We start from the raw sequence: 26330 nt of genomic DNA on the forward strand, positions 1-26330 counted from the left end.
TTTTAATCATAACTAAATTGAAATTAAAAGCCAATTTTATTGTCTTGTCTGGAAATTTTTGACATGGAAATTATTATGGTGAAATAAAAACCTCTTCAGTTGTTTATGTCACAAATATTTTATAGTCTCTTACTTGTATTACAATCAATATAATTTAAGTAGAATACATAAAATTTACAAATAATTTATCTTCGTCATACATTGCATTGCAATAATCATAAACTTAAATTAATCACAGAATAGAAAAAAGTTATTTGATAATGACTATAATCAGTGATGCTGGTGACTTTTTGGTTTTCGAGGGCCGAATTGAAATAGTCACAATTGTTGCAGACTATCTTTTACCACCCCATGTAAAGTATGTACATTATTTTTTCAATCATAACCCTAGAATGAAACATGTCAGCAGTCACCACTGCTAATAATGTAATATAGCAACAGTTAATGTACTTAAAACTTATTTAGTTTACAACTTCAAGGTTAACGTATCTTCCTTTTCGACAGTGGGGGATTCAGTTTGGTTATCTAATTCATTAGTACTGGAATTCTTAGATCCAATTCGAAGCCTTCTCGGTTTGGGGATTGGGTTTGGAGAGTTGAGGGCATAAACTGGAGAAGTTGTCCATTGTGTTGTATTTGGGTTGTCGAATATCATTTTCATGTCGGAGACGGTACGTCGTTCGTAAATGAATTTGTTATTATTTTCCACAACTTTTTCCCTAACTGTTACTTCATCTTTTGCGGCTTCGAAAAACTCCTCGAAAAATTCGGTCCGAGCAGCAAGATTATTGTTGACAGTGTATTTCTTCTGACTATCAATAACCTTACATTTAACAGTTTGAATTTCTGAATCTGAATTTGTTATGATCTTTTCTTCAACATTTACACTATTGTTTGTCAAATTATCTTCATCATCCTTATCATCTTCAGAATTCTCGGTTGGTTCCGGAACATCCAAACTTTGTTGTTTTTTGTATTGCACAATATCTACCTTGTTAAATACATCGATAGGTTTTTCTTCTAACGTAATAGTTTGTAGAACAAATTTAATGTCATCCGCTGTGGAATCTTTTATCTCGTCTTTATATAGTATTTCAGCATCTGAATCATCCTCATGACTGACGGTGTCTTCTTTACTTCCCATACTTGTAATTTCACAATCATCATCTACCTTCAGAACAACGGGTTCTTCAACCGTTATTTTAGTAACTGAGTCCATTTCTACAGTATTTTCTGTTGAAATGTCTTCTGGACTGACGATATTTGTTATTTCGACTGATGTCTTTTCATCCACTTCTTTAATAGCAGGCTCTTTTTCTTTGCAGGTATGTTCCTCAATGTTTTCTACTATTTTCAATTCAATATTAAAAGAAGGGTCGTCTATATCGATGTCGTCTGAGCGGGGGAGTTCGCACAAAGTTGTAGTTTGGGTGGTATCTGTCACCTGTGAAAAACGAAAATAAACTCCAATCAAAAACAGAAAAATATCCAGACAGGGTAATCAAATCACAAACACATTTTTTTCATATCTGTGTGAATTCTACTCTTGAATTATATGAGATTTATTTAATTGATAAGATAATAACAACTTTGAGATAAGATATTGCTATTTGAAAATATTGAGGCTGCTTTTGAAATCCGATTTATATTATGTTAATTTATCTGATATCCCTTTCAGACCTTGACTAATATGATCGTGCGGGTCCGTTGCTGAAATGAGTAGGTTATGCACAAGGAGCTATTAGGACTATGAGGCTAGGAACGCACTAGACCCCGGCTCCCGTAGTCAGGTTGCAGGATGCGGACTGCAATACAATCTTCATATTTGTATGAAAACGTATTCAAGCTAACGTACTAGGCAGCCAAAGATTGTCAGCTGCAGGAGCCATTCGATGCACCTCGATTTTGCGAGCAGCCATGGTTGCGGGCAGCCACTCTGACTACCTAATGTATGTGGCTGCTACACTAGCGGCAAGCATTGGCTTCTCCAAATCTCGGCTGCAGCATCCTAGATGCTTAATGGGTTCCTTGCCTGGAACTCTCAACATTTGGCGGAATTTTGTGGTATCCAGGAAGGTTGGAATAATTTGGTTAATATGTCTAAAGCAATGTTTCAATTGTATGTTGTGGTTTCCCATCAGTGAATACTAAAATATCCACTCGAATATCTCTAGGTATATTAAGTTTCAGCAAACAAAGATAAGTTGAAGAAATATGAGGAGATTATGCATAATCTGAAAATAAATTATAATATAACTATTTATTTTTCGGAATAACTTTATTGAGTAAAACCTCAAATTGTAATATTTATTTATTGAAGACAATATTAGCGATTTCTAAACGAAAAACTGAAACAGAAAAATCAAAAAAGGATACGGTCACATCTAGGACAAGTGTCCCGGAAAGACAAGGGTCCTGGGTTCGGGTCCTAGATGTGACCGTATCCTTTTCTGATTTTTCTGTTTCAGTTTTGCGTTTAGAAATCGCTAATATTGTCTTCAATAATTAAATATAATATAACTAGCTGACATGTACTATGCGTTTCTCGGGGACTTTGAAATGGTTTAGGGTAAAGTTTTTTGAGGTTGTGAGGCCTTTTAAAGTCATCATTATTCTGATGTAAATTATCTCGTAAGGTTTAGCCAGCGTTAGCAATGTAGGTGCTTGAAATATTTTTTTACGACTTGATTACCAAATATTTATTTTTCACTACTTTCTATAAATATAATATGCATGCATTATATATATATGTATAAACCTTTCTGAAAAAAATCTCTAAATTATAGTGAAAACCCTATCAAAATCCGTATTTATAAGAACTAAGCGCACAAACAGACATACCCAGATGGTGACTTTGTTTAATACTATTTAGAGATATAATATGTACACTGTAACTCACAACAATCTGTGGTGTGTCAGGGATAGTCTCGATCCGTGGTGGGGGCGGCGGGGCTCTTTTCTTCTTCCTGGAGGAGGCCCGGATAGAGCCCGAGCTGTTTTCCAGGGTCAGAGTGCTTTGCAGACTGCTCTGGGACCCGCTTTGGTGGTGAGACACATTCAATTCATTTAGACTAGGGAGTGGTTGGGACCCTCCGGGTGCACTCGTTCTCCTGGAAATATTTAAAAACAATTATTATCATTCCAGTTGTGTATAATACACATCATCGGTGCTACAACCCTTAGAAAATCTTGTATCATTCCAGTTGTGTATAATACACATCATCGGTGCTACAACCCTTAGAAAATCTTGTATCATTCCAGTTGTGTATAATACACATCATCGGTGCTACAACCCTTAGAAAATCTTGTATCATTCCAGTTGTGTATAATACACATCATCGGTGCTACAACCCTTAGAAAATCTTGTATCATTCCAGTTGTGTATAATACACATCATCGGTGCTACGACCCTTAGAAAATCTTGTATCATTCCAGTTGTGTATAATACACATCATCGGTGCTACAACCCTTAGAAAATCTTGACTATCTTCAGGAAATGTCTCCAATCCTGCCAGTCTCTTGCTTTCCCAGTTCCTTTTTTTAGAAAAGAAAATCAAACATTCCCTAGTTACAAATAACCTGACAATATTTAAAAATCATTAAAAGCGGAGGATGTTGCTTGTGCAGTGATGGAGGGCTCAGCAAGTCAAGGAATTTAATACACAATACCCGGGTGGGAGCAATGCGCATTTGTCAACAGCTACCGACCATCCCTCCACCTAAGTTTTGGCCTGCTAGGATGCCTACGTCTTGCAGGTTCATTGACGGCCGGCATAGTCCAGTGGTAACGCATTGGACTGCCATTCCGAAGGTCGCGGGTTCGAACCCGGCGTGCGCAAATAAATTTTATTTGATTAATTTGTGTTATTTCACAATTAATTAATTAAAATAATATATAGTATATTTGCGGCACGTTCCAGAGTAGAAGATACTACCAGTATCGCCCTGGTGTAAGACCACCATTCAGAATTGAAACGTTGCTCCAAATGGCTTTAGCCGTGTTTAGTGACTAGATCTGAATAGCCAGGTACTTCCCCACCTTCCTCTTTCCCTTCCCCACTTACCTTCAGCCTCACAACATCCCCCAATTGGGGATGCCATAGTCTCACTGGCTCCAGACGGGAGCAGTTGGGACTCTTGTGAGGTCTTTACTATAAAAAAAAAAAAAAAAATCAGAGTGAAGCCTTTTTGGCTGTGGAATTTCTTCCATTGTTGCTATGCTATTACTTTTACTTAACTATGACTTTATTGGCATTTTTATATCAAGAGACCCGATTGCTCCCAACCGTCTGGAGCCAGTGAGACTACGGCATCCTCAATTGGGGTATGTTGTGGGGCTGAAGGTAGAGGGGGAAGAGTGGGGAGTACCTGGCTATTTAGATCTAGTCACCAGTCACTGCTAAAGCCATTTCAAGCAAATTTTCAATTCTGAATGGTGGTCTTACACGAGGGCGATACTGAGAGTATCTTCCACTCTGGAACGTGCCGCAAGTATCATATATATTAATTTAAATTAATAAATCGTCAAATAACACAAATTCGTCAAATAAAATTTACATGCGCTCACCGGGATTTGAACCCGTGACCTTCGAATTGCTAGTCAAGAGCTTTACCCCTTGATCACAGAGGCTGCCATATTCGCCGCTTCTATATAAGATTGCAACATCTTGCATTGCCTCATTTCTAGAATATGGTAGCCATTGAAATGTGTTTATTAAATACAACATTGTAATTACCGACTGATGTTTCATTTCTCTGTGAACGATACTTAAACATAGAAAGTTATCCTTAACTGTAGAGAAACGTTAACAGGTTCGCTGCCACTGAATATTGAGGATGTAAACGAACTAAACCTGAATAGGGAACGGTGGTGGTGAACTGGTTTAGTGTTATCGGAAAGTCACCAGATAATTTACCTACGTATACAATATTATATATTATTCTGACCACAGAGTCATTCTGACTGTTAATTTCTTAAGACTATAATATCAGAAAGGAGGAAATACATTATCTGGTCTCTAAATATATATAGAAAACCTTTTCTGGACGGGTTGTCTTTTAAATGCAACAAGAAGTTTAGTCTAAATATTAAGTATGAGACTTACCGTGACTGGTTTGCAGGAGATAGACGATAGTCGGGTGTTGCATGGCCGAGGGTCCCTCTCTCATTGGCTCGACTTCGTGGCAGAGGAGTGATTGATCCTGCGTAAACATATCGATTGGTAGGAGCCTGTCCTCCGGTGGATTCCCTGGTCAAAGTCTGCACATTAGAGACATTGCCTGGAAAGGAAATATAAAGTTACATTAGAAAATGCATTACGATTCAATCGATTATTAGTAGTGTTTTAGAACATTTTTTTTTTATTAGGTACAATATTTTTTACAATTCAGGTTTTCCAGTAATGTTGGCCTCACTGGGTGGCTTACCCGTGCTGAGGCCTTCATTTTATAATATGAAATATAAACTACATAATACATTTAATGAGAAAAATTATGCATTTAATTAAAAATACATAATATTATATTTAAAATTAAAAAAAATTTAAAATTTAAATTGCTTAGAATTTCAATTCTTAAATAAAACTTACTATTGATAGTTTTTCTGTACACAATTGGGCTATTGTTAGCACTGCTTGAACTCTTCTCTTCAGCTTTGGCCTTCAGTTCTCTGCGCCCTTTTTTGGTGAACGATTTAAAACTCCTGAAAAAAAGAAAAAAAAATCTAAATTAACATTTATAATGGAGTGTTTAGCTCAACATCGACCATTACACTTAAATAGGAAGGAATATCCATCGCCGATTTCACATGAATTTTAATTAGGAACAATTTATAACTAACTACCCATCACAACTTTTCTCCAGTAGTTGGGTAGGTAGAGAAGACGGACTGCTAAACAAGTTTGTCTTTCACATACTCCTTTCTTCATTCATATTCCTACATCGTCTAACACATACCCTTTTGTTATTCTGATTCTTGACATGGACCGACTCAAGAACTTCCTCCGGGGTCCCCTCCACCATCCTATATGCAATTTCTAATACAGAGTATTTTCCATAGCTCCTCGTTAATCATTGCATTCGTTGCACACCTAAAAATCTAGCCGGTTAGCTTACGTTGTTGACAGAAGAGATAATTTATTATTGTTGTGTAAATTGGGATCTCCTTTGTCAAGCTTACAATGACTCCATTGAATGACTCGAAATGGCTTTCTTCTCATAATAGTGACCAATTAGTCTATAAAGGTGCCCAGAGATGTTGCATGTTTGACTTAGTTTATTCAATTGAAACACAATATCGGGAGGCTGAGCCACTCTGAACTGGTCTGTGCAGATAATCATTCGAACAAAGCAAAATGCATCATTGGACTAATAGCCTATTGACATACCAATCAAAAATGATATCTGCGGCATCCAACGTCTCCACATCGAATATAATAATATACCTTTTATGACAATAACATCACGGTGAGAACAGTAATTTTACAATCCGTGGTAGAGTGGTAATATGGCTCTGGGTCCAAAAGAGAAGAAATTAAATATTTATATTAATATATTTTTTTTTTTTTTTTTTTTTCGGAATAACTTTATTGAGTAAAACCTCAAATTGTAATATTTAAATATTGAAGACAATATTAGTGATTTTTAAACGAAAATCTGAAACAGAAAAATCAGAAAAGGAAACGGTCACATCTGGGACTCGAACCCAGGACCCTTGTCTTTCCGGGACAATGCTCTACCAACTGCGCTAATGGGACCCTATCCTACTCGGTCACTTTTAACTGTATCATACTTCGAATAAGAACTACCAACATTGTCTTCATTTTTTCACCGCACATTTTTATTGGCAACTATCTTTATGTATGATCGCAAGATTCAACCTTCCCGCATTTATGGAAAGACAAGGGTCCTGGGTTCGAGTCCCAGATGTGACCGTTTCCTTTTCTGATTTTTCTGTTTCAGATTTTCGTTTAAAAATCACTAATATTGTCTTCAATATTTAAATATTTATATATTGTGTCAGGGTGTTTGTAAGAAAATAGTCTTTCAGCGTTGGTCAGTTTATTTCTCTTACATACAGGGTTCACAGCTTATAGTAAAAAACAGAGTACAGGTAAGTTGTAGCACAAAGTAAAGTCATTTAGAGTTTAAACAATGATCACTAACGTTCCCACTAAACACTTAGCGTAATAACCTCAACAGAGGACCCATGGTCTTTTAGTTGGGTTGAGGTTTTCCGGACAAGTAATGTCCCCGAGGGAGCTGTTACTTGAATTCCCAAGGAGGACCCGGGGGTTCTCTCGACTCGGTACTGGGGAGGGTTTAACTGGGCAATGACCACTAGGATTCTGTTGCTTAGTTTAACCAGGAGAATGGATACTCTGACTCTATATAGGCTTGCACGGTGTTATATACCCTTATAGGGTAGTGCCGGCCGATGACGGAGGGGTGAGGGTAGCTCGGCCAATGGGGTGTCTTCCTGTACGGGTGGTGAGCTGAAAGTTGCCGAGCGAGACGGCGCTATGGGTGTGAGGGAGAAAGTATTCGGATCCGTGCATCGGACCAAATACCGCGCGCTACAATATTATATACATATACATTTCAACCTTATCATCTAAATTGGTCATTGTCATTACTAAGCATAGCTGCTTATATTATTACTAAATTATTTATGCTTTTATGTGTTTTTGTTGTGAATGGTAGATGGAGTCAGGGACGCTCGAGAAAGACGTGACACAATCAAATGAACTACTGAGTTGGGTCATGTCAAGTCAGAATAACAGCAGGGTATGTATAAGAATGTGAATGAAGCAAGGATTGTGTTCCAAGACAAAGTTGTTTAGCGTTCCGTCCTCTCTGCCCACCCCTGCGGAGAAACGGCGTGATGTTAAGTTAGTTATATTATCGTTAAAAATAGGTAATTACTTAAAACTAGCAACACCAAAGTATTCTCACATAAAATGGTTTCGCAAGTAGCCCCATTTTATCACACTCCAAACTAATAAAATAAGCACACACCTATTTAGTTTGTAATCCAATCTCGATACAATATTGATTATCAGACTCGATAAAAAACTTATAGTTCATAAAAAGGTTAAATAATATAGGCTGGCTGGCACCTACACTGCTTTTTAAATGTAGCTATCGTTTAATTAGTACAGAGTATGCTTCTTAAGTGTAGAATATTGTTAATGGTAATGTTTTTATCAGTTCTAGATATATGCATACCTACCAGCCTTTGATAAAAAATGTGTTCTCTTGATAACAGTGAATTATGTAAGGCACATAGTAACTTTAGTATATAGCTAATAAATCAAACACATTAAGCCACATAAGGGCGTCATCGATATATTCGATAAATCCGCGAACGAAATGCAATTATATTCAGAAAACAATAGTCAATTTTGAAAACTGAATTAAATGAATTTATAAATAATCTTTGTGGGAGGAGTACCAAAACTAGATGTCAGTGAGGGGGAGATATTTTTACCTGCTTTTAATAGACATTTGATGCATAGGTAGACAAATTATTAAAGAGGACACTTTGAATTGACGTATTTGTGCACACCGATAGAATCGCAACAGTTTTTGAGCTATTTATTTTTCATGTTCTCTGTAAAACGGTTTAACACCGAGAACAAGCTTGGAATGCCCGCCCACAGTCCTCTCTTACCCCGCAAATGCCCAAAGATACAGAGGCGTACCGACGTTTATCAATTCCGTTTCAATTTAGGCTCGCAATTCAATTTTACTGTGCTCTTTTCATTATTTTTTTGTGACATTCTTCAGCTTTCTAATAAAAACCAAAATTGTTATTAAATGAAAGAATTTTTTGATCTATCCAGTATACACTACTACACAAGCTAAGGTTTCTCTAACACCTTAGCGGAGACTTGTCGGAAAATGCCGGAAAACAGAGGTTCATGATTGTGTTTTGTCACATGGACAGGACATATTTGTTTTGTGAGGTCGATAAAAATCACTAATAAATAATGATCATCTTTGGATATGACACTATCAAGTATAGTAGTTTTCCCGTTATCACAAAAGGCCACAGACAGGCTACATACTACTGCAATATAAAACTTGACTTCTCAGTCCGTTATGTCCAGAGATGTGCTTTATTTCAAATAAATCCATTTCAAATGGAAATGCAAAATGGGCATTTTCCATTTTGCATTTTAAATGCTTTTCTAAAAACCATTTTGCATTTTAAATGCTTTTCTCAATGCATTTTCCATTTTAAATGCTTTTTGGCAACATTCTTCCTACTATCTCCACTCATCTTTTTTTCATAAGCCCCAAATATCAGTCGGTCCTCAACCTCGCTATGAGAGATAATTTACATTTGTCAAGTTGCTCCCTGGTAGGAGCCCTGGCAATTGAGTGATACCATTACAAAAAATACTGATTCAAATACTTAACATGGGGCCATGACGCTGTAATATTAAATGTTAGATAGCAGTTTCTATGTTTTTACGTTGGCAACATTAGTCCTGCGCAAATATTTTGTGGTTTGTCTGTAGTCGTGGTGTTTTTGGATTTACCATCATGTAATATGTTTGTTCTACATTGATGTCCATTATTAAATGACAAAATTGTTTAAAAATTCTATAATAATTTTAATTGTTTGACATGAGAAACCATTTTGCATTTTGAAAATAGGTATTTTGCATTTTGCATTTGAAATGCCTTTCGAAAAACCATTTTGCATTTTCAAATGGTAAAGTTTTGACCCATTTCCATTTTGCATTTCAAATGGTTTTGGGTACCCATTTTGCACATCTCTGGTTATGTCATATCGTGTCCCAGACTAAAAGATGTATATATACATTGTGTCATATCACATCTCCTCCAAAATGTTGTCAATAAATTTGATCTTAAAAATTCCAACTTCGGACTCGATTTACTACTTTATTGAAGTAATACAACAAATCGACTCCAAAAGTGGCGTATTCGTCAGTATTACTTATACTAATGTACCTAGTTACGATTATGTCTCAAACTATGAACACTATTTAACAGATGTTTGACAAACTGAACAAACAATACAATGTTCAAGGAAATCCCAATATGTGCATCTCCAATGGGTACCTATTTAGTATTTTTTAAACAAAGAACAAAGGACACTGATTAGATTCGTGTTATTTTTGGCCTACCTAGTCGGAAATGTTTTGGACGCTGGACAAGGAGAAGATGCAAAAAGGTTAATATGTGTTGGGTTTATTTACAGCGTAATAAAGGTCACATGGAGTGAAATGAGTACACTCTGGAAATTCGCGGAAATCATTGTGCCAGTGCCAAGTCACGATGGAAAAATTAGACACAATACATTTCGGATTCATTTTCTCTTTGGATAATATTAATACGGAGTCATTCATTTTTTTGTATAAATCGTAAAATCTATGTATCTCCCCAAATACTCACGGTGTCGATAATAATGACATATGTGTATAATGACATATTATCTGTCGATGATAATAAATAATGACATTAAATGAAGTTATTCTGGTGACAACAAGCATAGCTGCAATATTAAACATTTCGGTAAAAAAAACTCTGAGAGAAAGAAGCGAATTGACGCAGACAGGCCATCAAAAATGGAGTAGTCATTTTGAAAACTCCCTCCGTATTACTACAGAGTTTTCCAATAAGAGGTGTTATTTTGAATATTTCGGTAGATGTTACTTTTGAAGCTGTCATTTTTTGACATTTGACAAGTAGAAACTACGCCATTCATAAAAATGGAACGATACACGCTTCAACAACGCATTGAAATTATTAAAATTCACTTGAGTGAATCAAGTGCAAACCATCTTGAGTGATGAGGCCCATTTCCACCTCGGTGGCTTCGTCAACAAGCAAAATTGACGCATCTGGGGCTCGGAAAACCCAATAGTTATTGTTGAAAAGCCTCTCTATCCTCAACGTGTGACTGTTTGGTGCGGTTTATGGTCCGGCGGAGTCATTGGACCTTACTTTTTCGAAAATGAGGCTGGAGCAACAGTTACGGTGAATGGATTGCGCTATCGAGAGATGATTAATAATTTTTATGGCTGGAATTGGATGGTATTGATCCGGACAACGTTTACTTTCAATAAGACGGCGCTACGTGCCACACAAGCAACGAAACCATTGATCTTTTACGATTGCATATCAAAATAACACATCTTATTGGAAATCCCTTTATTACCTATACATTTGTTATATGTAGTTTCATTGTTTCTACTTAATTTTCCCTCTTCACAGTATCCCCAAAGATAAAATAGGCCCAGAGTGAAATTATTTTCCTCAGTGCCCTGTGTGGATTTAATGTAAAAAATAAATATTTTTTATAATTTTTATTTAGTTCTGTTTTTTATTTATTTTAGTCTTCATTCGTACTTAGTTATATATTTATAAATCAACCTATTTCTGAACATTAATAATTGGTCTGGTTTTGTTTTCGTCTTCTGTATATTATATTAGTATGAACACTGTTTAAATTAACAAATGATTATAAATTATATAAATAACAAATGATATAAAATTAACAAATGATTGATACATAAAAAATCTATCTGTCTTGTTCCAAATCTAAACTATTGATCCTAATTTTTCAAAATGAATCAAGTGTAAGAGAAACTACAAGAATCTTGTATCGAATCTGACGATTTTAGTACAGCAATTCCAACATTAATTTGTTTTCACGCTATCCAATTATCCACACTCAGTGTACAGTTAATTTCTACAAGTTCATTGTCCAATTAAAAAGAACGGTGGGAAGAATTGTCTGCATCATTTATATTCATAACCAGAGATACGTGGGACCGCAAGTATCCAACATCGTACCTACCTCGGACCTACCTTGGAATTTAGAAACAATAAAAAATAATAATGCAATACCAGATTCTGAAAGAGGAATGGCTGGCGGGGGAGTGCGATTTGAGAGTGTGGGGGAGGATATATAGAACAAGCTTCCTTAAAAAAATAATCTGCATAAGTTAAAGGATATGATTGATTTGCATATTGCAAGGGGTGCCAAAAATCTACTATTTATAGCACCACGTTGCCATATAAAGTTTATTTAATTGAAAAAAATTCACGGAGGCAACAAAAACTATAAATAATCTAGAATTTACCCAGTATCGTACTGTTGAGAAGTGATCCGTCAAAAACTCTATTTTGGTAATTTTAGTGATATTCGTTTTCTACCTGTGCCCGCAATAATGGTACAAATTAAACGATTTCTAACCTTGATTTATAAAGTGGGATGTTATTTATTCTTTCCATTTTTAGTTAACAATTTTCTTATCAAAGTGTTCAATATTTCAACGTGGGCGAAGATATCAATATTGACTCGTCAAATTTGTACTTATTTATAATTTATGGCAAATAAAAAATATGATCTAATTTATTTCGAATATGACTTGCGTCAGCTACAATACGTAGGAATTGCAAAGCAAATATAAAAAATCTGTTTTTTTTTTTTAAATTCACGAACCTAAGTTTTTGTTAGATGTTCTTTGTTTGTGTTAGCAATCTTCAATATTAGCATTATTATCTCGCATATATAAAGATAATAAATAAATATTTATTTATCTATGATCTGTAATAAAGATAAAAATTAATTTTGACTGATTTCTTTGTACATTTGTAGATTTGACTCGTGTAGGTTCAGTTTTATCAGAAAAAAATTATAATAGTTTCGAATTTACACATAAAATCTTCTCGTAGGGTAGCCACGAACAACTCTACTAATACTAACTAACACCTTTTTAGAGTATAATCGGATAATATTTAATTTTTTACTTTAAAATAAATACGAAGTTAGGAAGAATATTATGGACTAAACGTTGCCACACATTGAACTAGTGAACTATATTATTTAGTTGGTGTTGGATTATTATAATCTTCGTGTACTGTCCTGCTAAAGCACATATACAAATAATAGTTATACAATATAGATCGCGTTCCTCTGTTCTGATTTATTCTTTCTCTTTTAACTTTGTTTTGTTGCTAAAAAAATAAACTTGTGGAATAATTCAGATGGTATGCTAAACATGTGATGTAGACTGATTTCCTTGCTTTGAGATCAAGTTTTGATTTTATCCAAAAAAAATTTAGGTCATACGTATGTTTAGTTTTTTTTTATCTAACACCATGAATTTACTTTTACTTACATTTATTTTCAGTTTATTTATATTTAACCATTTAGTTATTTCATGAAATTCTGTCTGCATTTTAGACATTGCTTGTTCAGTATTACTTTCTGTGTGTACTTTCTAAGTGTAAAAGTGTGTCATCTGCACATAGTATGTAGGAACAGCACTTTGGCACTCATATATAATAAAAAAGGCAAGGTTCAAGAGTTCAAGCACCTGGGGCATTAATTTGAAAACGCGATCTCTCTACAAGCTGACAATTTTACTTTAAAACAATTAAATTATGATTTCGAAATACACATTTCTTATAAATAATTTAATTATACCTAACGTGTACCTGGCGTTGCTTGGGGTTGACCTTGGGCGATAGTAGCGACATATACTATAGAGTTATAGACTATAGGCTACTTTTCTGTAGGTCTTTGAAAGGTATACAATTCCGTGGTACATTATTTTGATGTAGGTATCTCATAAGGTTTGGGCAGCGTTAGCAGTGCAATCGCCTGAAATTATATTTTACGACTTAATTCCAAAACATTGACGTTTCTCTACTTTATTTAAATATAATATGCATGATGATGATTGGATTATTTATATAGCGCCGTTTTCGTGAGAAAATCACCTCAAGGGCGCTTAACAACTTAATTTATGCATTGATCACTTAGACTTAATTACTTTTGGTTTATTACTAAGTTTCATAGATACAGAGAGACTTATAACTAAGACTAATGTCGAGTGATTTACAACTAAGACTTTTAACTAATAACTTAAGCTATACATATTTTTATGACCAAGTGGTGCATTTTTACACAATACCGCTACAAAACGACTTACAACTACGACTTAAACTAGAGATTTACGACTAACATACATATTTAATTTATATTTACAAATACCGATTGTTATGATTTCTGCGCGTGGTGTCAGTTATAAAATATTTAACAAAAAATTGTTTACGCGTAATAAACGGTTAATAACGGTGAAAAAAAAAGTCAAATAGAAAATCCCCTGGACTGAGCAATGAAATACTACTGATGAATAAAACAATAAGAAAAGGTCATCATTCTGGATACGACAAGTTGAAAAGGTGAGTCTTTAGTTTTGCTCTGAACTCAGATGAGCTGTCGATCTTTCGCAAATATGAAGGGAGTTTGTTCCAAGCTGTTGGGCCTGCTACTGCAAAAGCTCGGTCTCCAAAATTGGTATTGTGATTGCGCATAGGTACTGAAAGTCTACCTATGGCTGTTGAAGATGCTGATCGAAGCGTTGCTTGCCTAACATTAACATCGTTTGGAATGCAGAGTTCCGACAAGTAGGGTGGCGCCATATCATGTACGGCTTTAAAAACCATCCTGCAGAGTTTGAATTGGATTCTCTCAGGGCACTTAAGCCAATGAAGGTTCCGCAAATGTTGTGAAATGTGGGAATATTTGGGAACACCAGTTATCAGCCTTGCTGCAGCATTGAAAACTGACTGAAGTCTGTCAGTGTATATTTTAGGGAGACTTGCGTATATGCCATTGCAATAGTCGAGTCGTGATACAACGAAGGAGTTTACTAACATCTTTGTGGCGCTAGCCGGAATATTTCTTTTTATAGATTTGATTTGACGCAGGTGAAAGAAACCTGCGCTTACTGTTTTGTTAATTTGGGATTTCAGTGAGAGATCTTCATCTAGATGAACACCTAGGAGTTTAATGCCATTTTTAGGGATGATGTTGCAGCCAGAAGTAATGAGAGGAGTTTTGTCTAACATTGACTGGCGCTTTTTTGTTGCTGTCCAGAGAAATTCTGTTTTGGATGGATTTAGTCTAAGTTTGTTCGAAGACATCCACCCTGTTATGGCACCAATGCATTTAACAGTAATATCTTTTAATTTGTCTTTCTCATTCGGTGCACAGTAGAAATAGATTTGCTGATCGTCAGCATAGCAATGGGAAAGAAGTCCGAATGAATCTATAATTTTGGCAACATCGTTGATGAACAGAATGAAAAGTAGGGGCCCCAAGACTGAACCCTGGGGGACTCCAGAAGTCAGGGTCACGTAGGGAGAGTTTTTGACGCCCGCTTGTACAGATTGGGTTCGGCCACAGAGGTATGATTTTATCCACTCAATAATTTCACCACCCAGTCCAAAAGTTTTTTCCAGTCTGTCGATCAGGAAATTGTGGTCGATGGTGTCAAATGCTGCACTCAGATCTAATAGTGATAGCAAAGTTAGCTTACCTGACTCATTTGCAAGCATCAAATCTGACAACACGCGCAGTAATCCAGTCTCTGTAGAATGGTACCTCGTATAAGCTGATTGGTACTTTGACAGCAGTTCATTTTTCGCCAGATGGGTGGTTATCTGCCTGATCACAATTTTTTCTAGGATTTTTGAGATGAACGGTAGATTTGACACAGGACGATAATTACTTAAATCCCCAGAATCTAGTTGGGGTTTCTTTAGAATTGGTGAGACAAGGGCCTTCTTAAGCAGTTGTGGTACCTCGCCTAAGTCAAAAGTTTTGTTATATAAGTAAACTAGGAATGGTACTATATGTTTCAGACACTTTTTCAGAAGCCACGTTGGGATTGGGTCTAAATCACATTGTTTGTTTAGTGAACTGGACACAATTTTGGTGACTTCTTCCGATGTAGTGTGTGTGAACTCAGTAAAGGATAATAAATATAATAAATAGATTCGCCGTTGTAGGTGGTGAACGTAGGTGGAGGTGCAGATGCTGTTGTGGCCCGAATATTGTCGATTTTTTCTTGGAAAAAGTCGGAAAAATCTTTCGGACTGAGCGCTGCCGTGGTTGAGTTTTCAGACTCACCTCTGACAGTTTTAAGCGAATTCCAAAGTCGCTGGGGGTCCGAATCTTCACTCTCAATCTTCGTAATCCAGTAATCGGCTCTTTTTCTCCGAATTGTTTCCTTATATTCAGTTTGCCCACTAACCCACGCTTCCCTTTGGCTGGCTAGTTTTCCGCTCCTGTATGTCCTCTCAAGTCGGCGCATAGCCCTATTCTTTTCCCGGCATTCTGCGTCAAACCAGGAATCAGACTTGCGAATAGCACAGGTTTTGGTCGAAAAGGGGGCATGTTTGTTTATTAGTGTAGTTAAAACATCATTATAGACTTCTACTAGGCCAGATGTCGAATTTACATTACTATTTATGTCGTATTTTGCAAGAATGGAAGTCTTCAGTTCTTCCTCAAAGAGGGCAAAGTCAAACTTTCGCCACGCTCTGGTCGTCTTCGTTTTGTAGACAGGTTTGGAAGGATTAAAGTCTACCTCGGTATGCACAAGTCTGTGATCTGAGAGACCCACGTCTATTACTTCGGTTATTAGCGGTGGGTCAGTATTCCTAGATACAAAAATATCAAGTATTCCGCCTGCGTCATGAGTCGGAATATCTACCCATTGCCTACATCCGTAGCACTCTAAGACATCAAAAAAATTTATTGTGTTAATGTCAGTTTTCCTATCTATTCTGATATTAAAGTCCCCGGTTATAATGAGGGCACCAGGTAGGGCATTTACCCGCCCTAAAAGTTGCGCAAATTCGTTATAAAAATCCGCAGTGATGATCCTCGACCCCGGTCGGTAGATAGTGATTAGTGTGAAAGACGCCCCCATTGAAGAAATACAACATCCCAGAGATTCAAAAGTTTGGTAATCTCCAATATTGATTTTGGATATACGCAGTCCTTGACGACCGATGATCGCCACCCCTCCATGATTCACAAATGAGATGTTATTGTTTCTGGGGTCGTCCGGCGATTTTCGTCTTGCCTGTTCTACGACCGTATAGCCAAGAGCTCGCAACTTTTTTATGGAGGTGGAGTCATAGTTTTCATGCCTCGTCTCAGTAATCGATAGGATGTTCAGTTTCTTCTGGCTAATAATATCGTGAACATCATCCACCTTGTTGTTCACTGAGCGTGCATTCCAATTTGCCACTGCGAGTCGCCGGGTTTGTAAATTTGCATGGCGCTGTATGGATACGCCTCTTATTGAAGTTTTTATTTCATCTGTCTTCTCATGTTCAGGATTGTGGGTTACTGCACTAATTTTTATTGATTTATTTTTGCGATTTCGTCCTCCCCGGCAACCTCTAAATCTTATTTTCTTAGCAGGGTTGCGATTTAGATTGTAGAAGTTAATTTTTGCAGCCGCTAAAGGTTTTAATGCCACACGAGTGTTTTTTAAACCAATTAGTTCTTCTCTATCGTACACAATCACCATACTGATGCCGTATTCATGGTTCATTTTTACCCTTAGAACATAACATACTTGGGACACACACATACTTGGGACCTAAACTGTACAACAAAATCCCCCCTGAATTAAACATAAAACTTGTAATATTTCATACATAGGCCCAATAATAACTAAATGGTTGATTGGACTGGGCAGAGGAGAATCTGAAAAAATGTTAAAAAACGTCACATAATAAATAGACATAGACTAATCACACACTATATATATCTTCCATTATTCTAATTATTGCTCATACACAATTGAAACATACACAACCGCTCAAGTTCGATTCTATCATAAGATTGTAACGATTAAACATCACAAATTAATGCATTAATGAGATATATTATAGACATAGACAAATCACACACTTACTTTCACATATTTTTGGGTTCCTTGGAACGGGCAATTTGCCTAGTTAGGAACCAATAATTTCGACCAGTTTTCGACCTGTACAATAATCTATAATCACTAAAAATATTTTAATTATATCTTGTATCATATTGTACTGTGTGTAAATCTAAAGGAATAAATAAATAAATAGGCAGAAAGCTGAATGTTTCAAGTAATAGACTGGTCTTTAAGAATTAGTGTAATACTGACAAATTGATTACATTGAAAGAAATTTTCTAAATGATAGTGAAAACCCTATCAAAATCCGTTGCGTAGATTAGAAGAACTAAGCGCAAAAATAGAGAGACACGAACAGCGACCTTATTTTATACTATTTAGAGATATATTAGCATGCAACCTTTTCGCAAATTGATTTTGTCGCCCTTTATATGGCGCCAGAGCTATCACTCGGGTTGCCCAACTCTCGTTCCGGCTCTGCTAGATACATAATTATTGAAATCAATGACCAAGAGTCACTCTAGTCAAATATTATGCCCGCACAAGTGTGGACACGAAAGAATATTTCCAGTTATCTTGCTAAAAGATTGCAAAGTGTTCCTGGCAAATAATTATGGTGCTTACACAAGATTATACCTTGATAGATAAATGTTTAACAAATTTCAAGAAGTAGACATATGTACCTACCTATCTGTGCCCTACCCTCATGGTATTATTATTTAAAGTTTATTAAAAAATATAAGATATCTTGGAAGATATTCTGGAATATAAGTAGGCACTCCTATATCTTTCACTAATATCTTGGAAGGGTAAATATTTACCTAACCGCCGCACTTTTAATAGGTACAGATTATGGAAACTATACCTACTTAGTTTCAACTTAATTACTACAAGAAACTACTACTAAGGCGAAGCTTAATGCCAAATCACTATTTTGATTAATCTTTACAACGAATTGGTGTAAAAAATATGTTTTAGATAAATTGAAGGTTTTCCTATCGCTTCGCTTGAGTAGAATACAAATAAAATAATAAATTACTCAATAAAAAATATAAATGCAAACTACTAAAATAAATATTTTTTCAATAGAAATGTATGAACGCATAGAGGAAACAACTTTAAAAAATACAGTATTATAGCTAAGATTATTTGTGACAGTTTCACTTGATTAACTTTTTTGCTTTCTTATAAATTTTTTACAAAATAAATAAAAAAAAAACAGTTTTTTGCTTGAAATCGAACGTTTCTATACTCCGTTTGTCAAGCGATTGTAATGCCTACTACCTACGACATAAGGTATACAAAGAATATACACATTTTTGGCTTGTAGCTTCCTCTTGACGTTGCGAGAGATGGTAAAGATGCATTAAAGTTCCATTTTTATTAAATCAAAGTTAAAAAATACCCTTTTAAAACAATCTTATTCCGTTTCAGTATATATGGAGTTACGTTCGCGAAAGGTTTAGTTTCAATCTAAATATGCAAAAATTATTTAAATAACTCAAACAAAGAATCTAATGACCTATTTTTATCATCTCTTCCGACGTAAACAGTTATATAATGTTGAAACGAAGTGCAATTTTCATAATCTGTGCCTATATTAGAACACAAGCAGAAAGCTGAATGTTTCAAGTAATAGACTGTGCGATACTGACAAATTGATTCGATTCCTTTGCATATGACACTAAAAATTTCAGTAGGTTTCTAATCTAATATCTAATTTAAAACTGGGTGATAAAAACTTTTATGTTTATTGTTTTTTATGCTGATGAAGTGCCGGTAGACCGCATACTATGTAGGCAAGGAAAATTGAATTAAAAAGGTAGGTACCCACCTGGATTTTTCTTGCAATGAAGTTAAGTGTTTAGAAACTGCACTCGTCATCTCGTTGAGGTCACGCAAAGTTATGATTATGATCGAAACCAGATTCGAAAATGACTCAACAAATTATGCATATTTCCGAATTTATAACTTCGAAACGTGTTGGTACCTACTTCAACGCACGCCTGAATAATCAATAATGCTTCTTGATGCGTCATTTGCCAACTATTTAATGGTTTGTTTAACGTTTCGGAGTCTGATTGTGATTACTAGGTACTTGAGCGATAAATAATTTAAGACCAAGCGTAACTCTGTTAAAGTATTTTAGGTACACTTAACATTCCGCTTCTGTAAATTAGTGATGGGCAACGAGAAATACCGACCTACCGACATATTTCAAATCTTAAATTCAAATTATTGACAGACTATGACAGACTGGTATGGTAGAATGGTATGGTACGAGTATATAAAATATCAATGCCGATTAATCGAAATCTAATTTTTGAGATAGTCTAAAATATTCATTTGTTTTTCCTGTAAAAACTGTGAACGTTTTGTGATGTTTTTTTCTTTAGAGTAAAATCCGGCTTTGTGGTCAGTGACCGAACGGTTAATTCGATTGTTTGAATCGGTTGTTTCGAGTATGTCCATCACTACTCTATAAAGTTTTGGATTTGGAAATGATTCAATTTTCAAACTGATAAATTTAATAGTGGTAATCATTCCTTCAGAGACAACAACGGACTTCGTGATTATTTCAGATAATATAACGACATATAATATTTGTATGGATATGCAATGTGTATTCGTAAAGTGTGTAATATATCATAATATCATTACAAATAAGTTATCTAGATTGGATAGGTTATATTTATGTCGGTTTGTTTGATAACGTTTATTGCCAAAGGTTTTCAATGCAAAAAAACGTATTTTATTGATAGAGAATATAATTTTATAAGAAAATATGGCATACGCCGCACTTTGGACGGAATGGAAAAAAAACGCGAATTAAGTGGTTTTTGCATACGTTAATTTTTTTAATATTTATATTTTTTTTAGTGTAGTACAATAGTTTCTGCATTTTATGTGTTAATTTAAATATGTCAATAGGGCTTGATGGAAGTTTGGCAACGCTGCAAAGTGTGTCGTAAGTTGGATGTTCGGCAACGCGTTTTTCAGTTCATTCCTACGCGTGAGCAGAGACGGTTGTGTAATAAGTGACTTTTGGATATATTTACAAAAGTTTCTTATGGCTGACATTCCTCAAGGTATTCTTAATTTAATTTACAAAACTATATATCAATATATCATGTGTGTGAGATTTGAACTAACATCTAATTTTACACTATTTTTGAATTTTTTTGCTGTTAAAATGCATATTTCAATTAGCATTTAGAAACAAAACATCGTTTGTTCCCATTTATGAATATATAAGTATTGTAGACTAAAGTCTCACCTTTAATTTCATATATAAATTGTGATAATCTTTTGTCCTTCCTTGAACAATTTTGTTATTTTCAGGAAGGCCTATATGCATCCTCCGGAGAGAATTATTCGAGGCATAAAAAAAACGGGGTATATTAAATGCCACTTCTGTGAAATCAAAATAGTTTTTAATTAATTACGTAACACAAAAATACCACATAGCGGCAGGTTCTAACATTTTGAGCCCTACATTTTACAAAAACATTAAGAATTTTTCACTACAATTAATGACGAAATGGAGAAAAAGCCATTTATAATAATAAATTAATATTTTTACTTAAAAATAGTTATAATTCATTAATAAGATTAAAAAAAATATTGCACTAATATTTAGCCATCAAACAATTAATTCGTGTTTTTTCTTCATTCCGTCCACTGTGCGCCGTGAGGTCTTGATAAGGGCTTCCAAAATTAAAATTTCGCTGTAGTATTGTTTATAAGTGTGTATCGCTGGTTTTGTATTTTGTAGCAGTATGAATAATTAATCGATTTATATTACGCAGGCGTTTTAATTGCGGTGTTCTACTTTTTATAAACTGTTAAAAAAGTGAGCATTTTTGGTAAATGCGATAACTATTTTATGCGACAAGCAGGTGCACACTGAGAACTAGGTTACGTAGACTTCTTTTAGAGAATATTAGACATTGTAATAACAATACATGTTATATTATTGTAATTTTCAACGGATGGGGGTAAAAATTACAACACTTTGTGAGTCAGAATAGTGTATGTATATGACTAAAATAAAAGAGTTATTTGTTGCGATGGATTGGAAATCTAAATTATTGACGTAAGGCGATCATTTTTTATCTGCAATAAAAGTTAGGCAATTTATTCTCGGAAAAATCTTGCAAACTTGCAACAAATTATAACTTGCCTCATTTTAAATGTAGAGGTATCTAATCGTTGGGTTCAAAATCTCCTACTTACGAACCCATTTTCGGTTATTATTTTATTGTATAATGTGGCAAATTAAGTTATTTATAAAATGATCGAAAAAAAAATCAATATTTATGCCTGAACATCCACAAAATAAAATAAAAGGCACTTTTTGGCCATGTTTTTTTCTTTCATAAATCAAAACAGGCTGATGGTGTTAAGCGGGAATTTAAACCTTATCGCCATCTACGTAAGGGTTATTATTGATAGCGGCTCAATTTAAAATATTACACGACGTAGTGCATCGCCTTAACGCAAATAAAAAGGATACCATTATTGAACAGTGAACTTATTGAAAAACTCCTAACTATTTTAGGCATTGGTCAGAACTAATACAAATACATAAGGATTTGGAAAATGGTTTCATAAAGGAAGCCATTTAAGTTGGGTTATAAATCGATTTAAGTTGATCAACATCAACTGTCTGTTGAAAAGAAAATTGGTAAATAGGAACTCCCTTTAAAAAAGGTTGATCGACAATCGACGTCATTGTGCGAGTCACCATTCGAATATAAAAGCGAACGACTTGCTACGGCTTGAATGCAATTATTTTTCGATTTCGTGTATTTATAAATAGGAGGAGTGTTCCTTTTTAAAATTAAGAGTGACCTCAACATAAAACGAGCCGGAAAACAAAATGTTCAGACTTTTAGATCTGGAATAAAAAACTGATCGATATAAAGCTATGAAGCCACGCGACAGTGCATTAAATAATAATATTTGATTAGAAACAGATACTGCGGAATTGATTCCAGTGGATATTAAAAACGAAACGTCGATAAGAACCATATATGCACAGATCGGCAAATAGTAAAGTTCATTAATTCCTCCAAATATGAAACGCGAACCGAGCCACAAATTACGGGAAAGAAACGAAGCAACTGCAAGCGGCGTTTCGCGCCATTTGCGGTAGCTCTGTTCCTTTTCCATAAGTTGAGGATCAGCTCGGTAGTTCGGCTCGCGTATGTATACGTAGCATTACGTTGTCAGACAGTACAGTTTTGAAGGGCTATTAAAAAAAAACGGCGCAACTTACAGATATTTGTTTTATTTTATTTGCTACATCATGCTGTTTTATACATCAAGTCCTGAAGATGAAATCAGAAATATGATGGCCCCCAGCAGCGATACATTGATGAAAGCGATTTCTGATGAATGTGATTTCGGCCCCATTTCGGAATATCTTGACGGGTATAGAGGAGATTTCCTCCCAAATTCCACCTTTGAGTTCTTCCAATGTGTGAGAAACATTGTTATCCGGACCAAACCATGGAACGACTGAAAACGACACGACCCTCCCAAAACTAGAGACCCCTACCAGATTCATACCCCCACCACACGGAATGTACCGGCCCTTCAAAACTGCACTGTCTATTTTGATGCACCCTGTACCTGCATGGTGTTGTTTAAAATGGATTAGCACAAATCATCTCTCGAAGAGTTTTGGCTGCCTAATTAATTTATTTGTTAAATGCCCTTTCTAATCCAAAAACAACGGTTTTAAGCCTTTTCAATAACATGTTATTTCTTATGTCCTTCAAAATCGGATGAACTAACCGACAACTCAACTTAAAGTCGTCGTTATGAACGAAATCGGTTCAGTTTAAATTTGAACGTGGGATCTTTCCTGTTTTTCATACAACGGTTCAACAAAACTTGAATCATTATGAACCAGACAACTTGTTCATAAACAAATAGATCATCAGCCATCAGATCATAAAAAGGAAATATTAAATCATTCGGATTACTATTTATGTTGCCAGTAATGAAATCACATTTATAGAGTCCCATATGGTTGATCACCCGCAAGGCAAAATCTGAAGTAATACTCTATTTTCGGTAAATGGCGTCATCGGTATACAATATTCATGGGCAGTTGTAGCTGTTGATATACATACATATACCATTATGTACATGCATCACACAATACAATCACACTTACTTATTGTATTAGTGCTGTTAATCGCTAAAGCATAATTATTGACTTCTTAACACATGTTTGCACATGTGATATGTGATGAAACGAAATCACAAGAAGCCATTGTTAAGTATTTAGGTAGGTACTTACATGTCTCCTGTATTACAGTAAATGGAATGAAGGCATATTATTATTTATAATACACAGTGTCCGGAAATCATAGTACAAGCAGAATACTTGTGAATCTACAGGGTTTTCCAATACCACGCCTACAGGACCATATCCTTTTCATGAAATTTTCCATAGCCAAATCGCAAAGTGGCTGCCTTATGTCCTCGATAGCCTCACGAATTCCATCTTTGAGGTGTGGAATCGACGCTGGGCTGTTGGCGTAGATCTTCTCTTTCACGTGGCCCCAAAGGAAGAAGTCGCAAGGTGTTAAATCACAAGATCTCGGTGGCCAATTGTGATCACCTCTTCGAGAGATAACACGGTCCGAAAACTTTTCCCGTAAAAGATCAATGGTTTCGTTATTTGTGTGGCACGTAGCGCCGTCTAGTTGAAAGTAAACGTTGTCCAGATCAATACCATCCAATTCCGGCCATAAAAAATCATTGATTCCTTAATTAATATTCAAAATAACACCTCTTATTGGAAAACCCTATACATCAAATTTAGAGTCGATTTTGAGTAAATCGAGTCCGAAGTTAGAATTTTTTCTTTCAAATAAAAAAAAATCGGTTGCTAGGGGTTAATATCAGCTGTTTAATGTCTTTTAAAATGTGTCCAAGCGTAGACCAGCCTTCAAAATTTATTTTTATCCCAAAAAAAGTAAAACGATATATAAATATCGAAATGCTTAAATTGATTATTTTTTGGGTTTTCTGTGTGACGTAGATTCATCATTTACCGATTATACTCTGAGTTTCCGAAAACCGTGTATAAGCTATGCTAGAAGCAGAGCTATGAAGTCTTTGATGTTTATGACATGATGAGTACATAAACATGCACTCGCATAAAAAATGTGCTTATTAAATTTGTGTGTAAAATAAAAATAAAAATCATTTCGTTTTTTACAATAATTCTAATGACTTTTTTTATTATATTTATCGCCGTTTGCCTTCATTTGTCGAGCATACTGAAATAGTATAATATGTACTTTATCACAAATTGAAATCTTGTTTTTTTCTTGTGAGTAAAAAATATTGCTTTGGTTTTCCGAGTATATTGGCAAGTCGCATTAAATAAGCATCTAAATATTATATTTTTTAGGCCACATATTTGAAAATCAAAATTTGAGATTTGGTGATATGAACAATAAATAATAAATTATAACTAGCTGACGTGTTCCCTGCGTTCCTCGACTTCTGTCTACTCTCTATTAAGATAATATGCATATATTACACATATACAGGGTTTTCCAATAACAGGTGTTATTTTGAATAGCCTGCTATTTCGGTAGATGTTACTTTTAAAGCTGTCATTTTTTGACATTTGACAAGTAGAAACTACGCCATTAATAAAAATCGAACGATACACGCTTCAACAACGCATTGAAATTATTAAAATTCACTTGAGTGAATCAAATGCAAATCATCTTAAGTGATGAGGCCCATTTCCTCCTCAGTGGCTTCGTCAACAAGCAAAATTGTCGCATTTGGGGCTCGGAAAACCCAAGAGTTATTGTTGAAAAACCTCTCTTTCCTCAAAATGCGACTGTTTGGTGCGGTTTATGGTCCTGCGGAGTCATTGGACCTTATTTTTTCAAAATGAGGCTGGAGCAACAGTTACGGTGAATGGATTGCGCTATCGAGAGATGATTAATCATTTTTTATGGCTGGAATTGGATGGTATTGATCTGGACAACGTTTACTTTCAACAAGATGGCGCTACGTGCCACACAAGCAACGAAACCATTGATATTTTACGATTGAATATCAAAATAACACCTCTTATTGGAAAACCCTGTATAATCCTTCCGTAAGAAATTCTCTAAATGATAGTGAAAACCCTATTAAAATCTGTTGCGTATTTAGAAGAACTAAGCCCACAAACAGACTAACGGGATAGTAACTTTGTTTTATACTATTTAGAGATATCAATAAATACATTGCAAAAGTTAGCATCAATTGTCTGAAGCATTGGAATTTTCTCCTCGTTATGAATTATGAATCATGAAGCAATATCTCTTCTTATTCATGTCAGGGCTTATATACTCGTATTATATTCTACTCATGTTTCTTCTTGTATTATACAGTTCTTATCTTCTACCTATGTAAACCTATATATAAATAATAGTGTTTCTAGGTTTGTTTTTTTTAATACAATTTTACAGTTTTATTCAGAGATCGATGAAATTTTGCACAACTAACCTTCAAAACGAGAGAAAAGTTACAGTGTAAATGAGATTTTAAAAACAACCAGAT

General features: G+C 35.1%; 1 protein-coding gene across 1 annotated transcript in view; it reads right to left on the reverse strand.

Moving 5' to 3' along the window:
* Positions 1 to 115: 115 nt before the first annotated feature.
* The window catches only part of LOC149425150 (uncharacterized), a 44527-nt gene continuing 18312 nt past the window's right edge, over positions 116 to 26330 (reverse strand). The window contains exons 2-5 of the mRNA XM_089650984.1: positions 5589 to 5701; positions 5106 to 5280; positions 2900 to 3110; positions 116 to 1444 (exon numbers count right to left, since the gene is read on the reverse strand). Of these exons, the coding sequence (XP_089507110.1) occupies positions 467 to 1444; positions 2900 to 3110; positions 5106 to 5280; positions 5589 to 5701 (1477 nt within the window). The 3' untranslated portion in view covers positions 116 to 466. The remainder of the gene's footprint in view (positions 1445 to 2899; positions 3111 to 5105; positions 5281 to 5588; positions 5702 to 26330) is intronic.

Source organism: Hesperophylax consimilis, chromosome 3, assembly GCF_061612785.1.
Source record: "Hesperophylax consimilis isolate HC1 chromosome 3, BYU_Hcon_1.0, whole genome shotgun sequence".
NCBI lineage: Eukaryota > Metazoa > Arthropoda > Insecta > Trichoptera > Limnephilidae > Hesperophylax > Hesperophylax consimilis.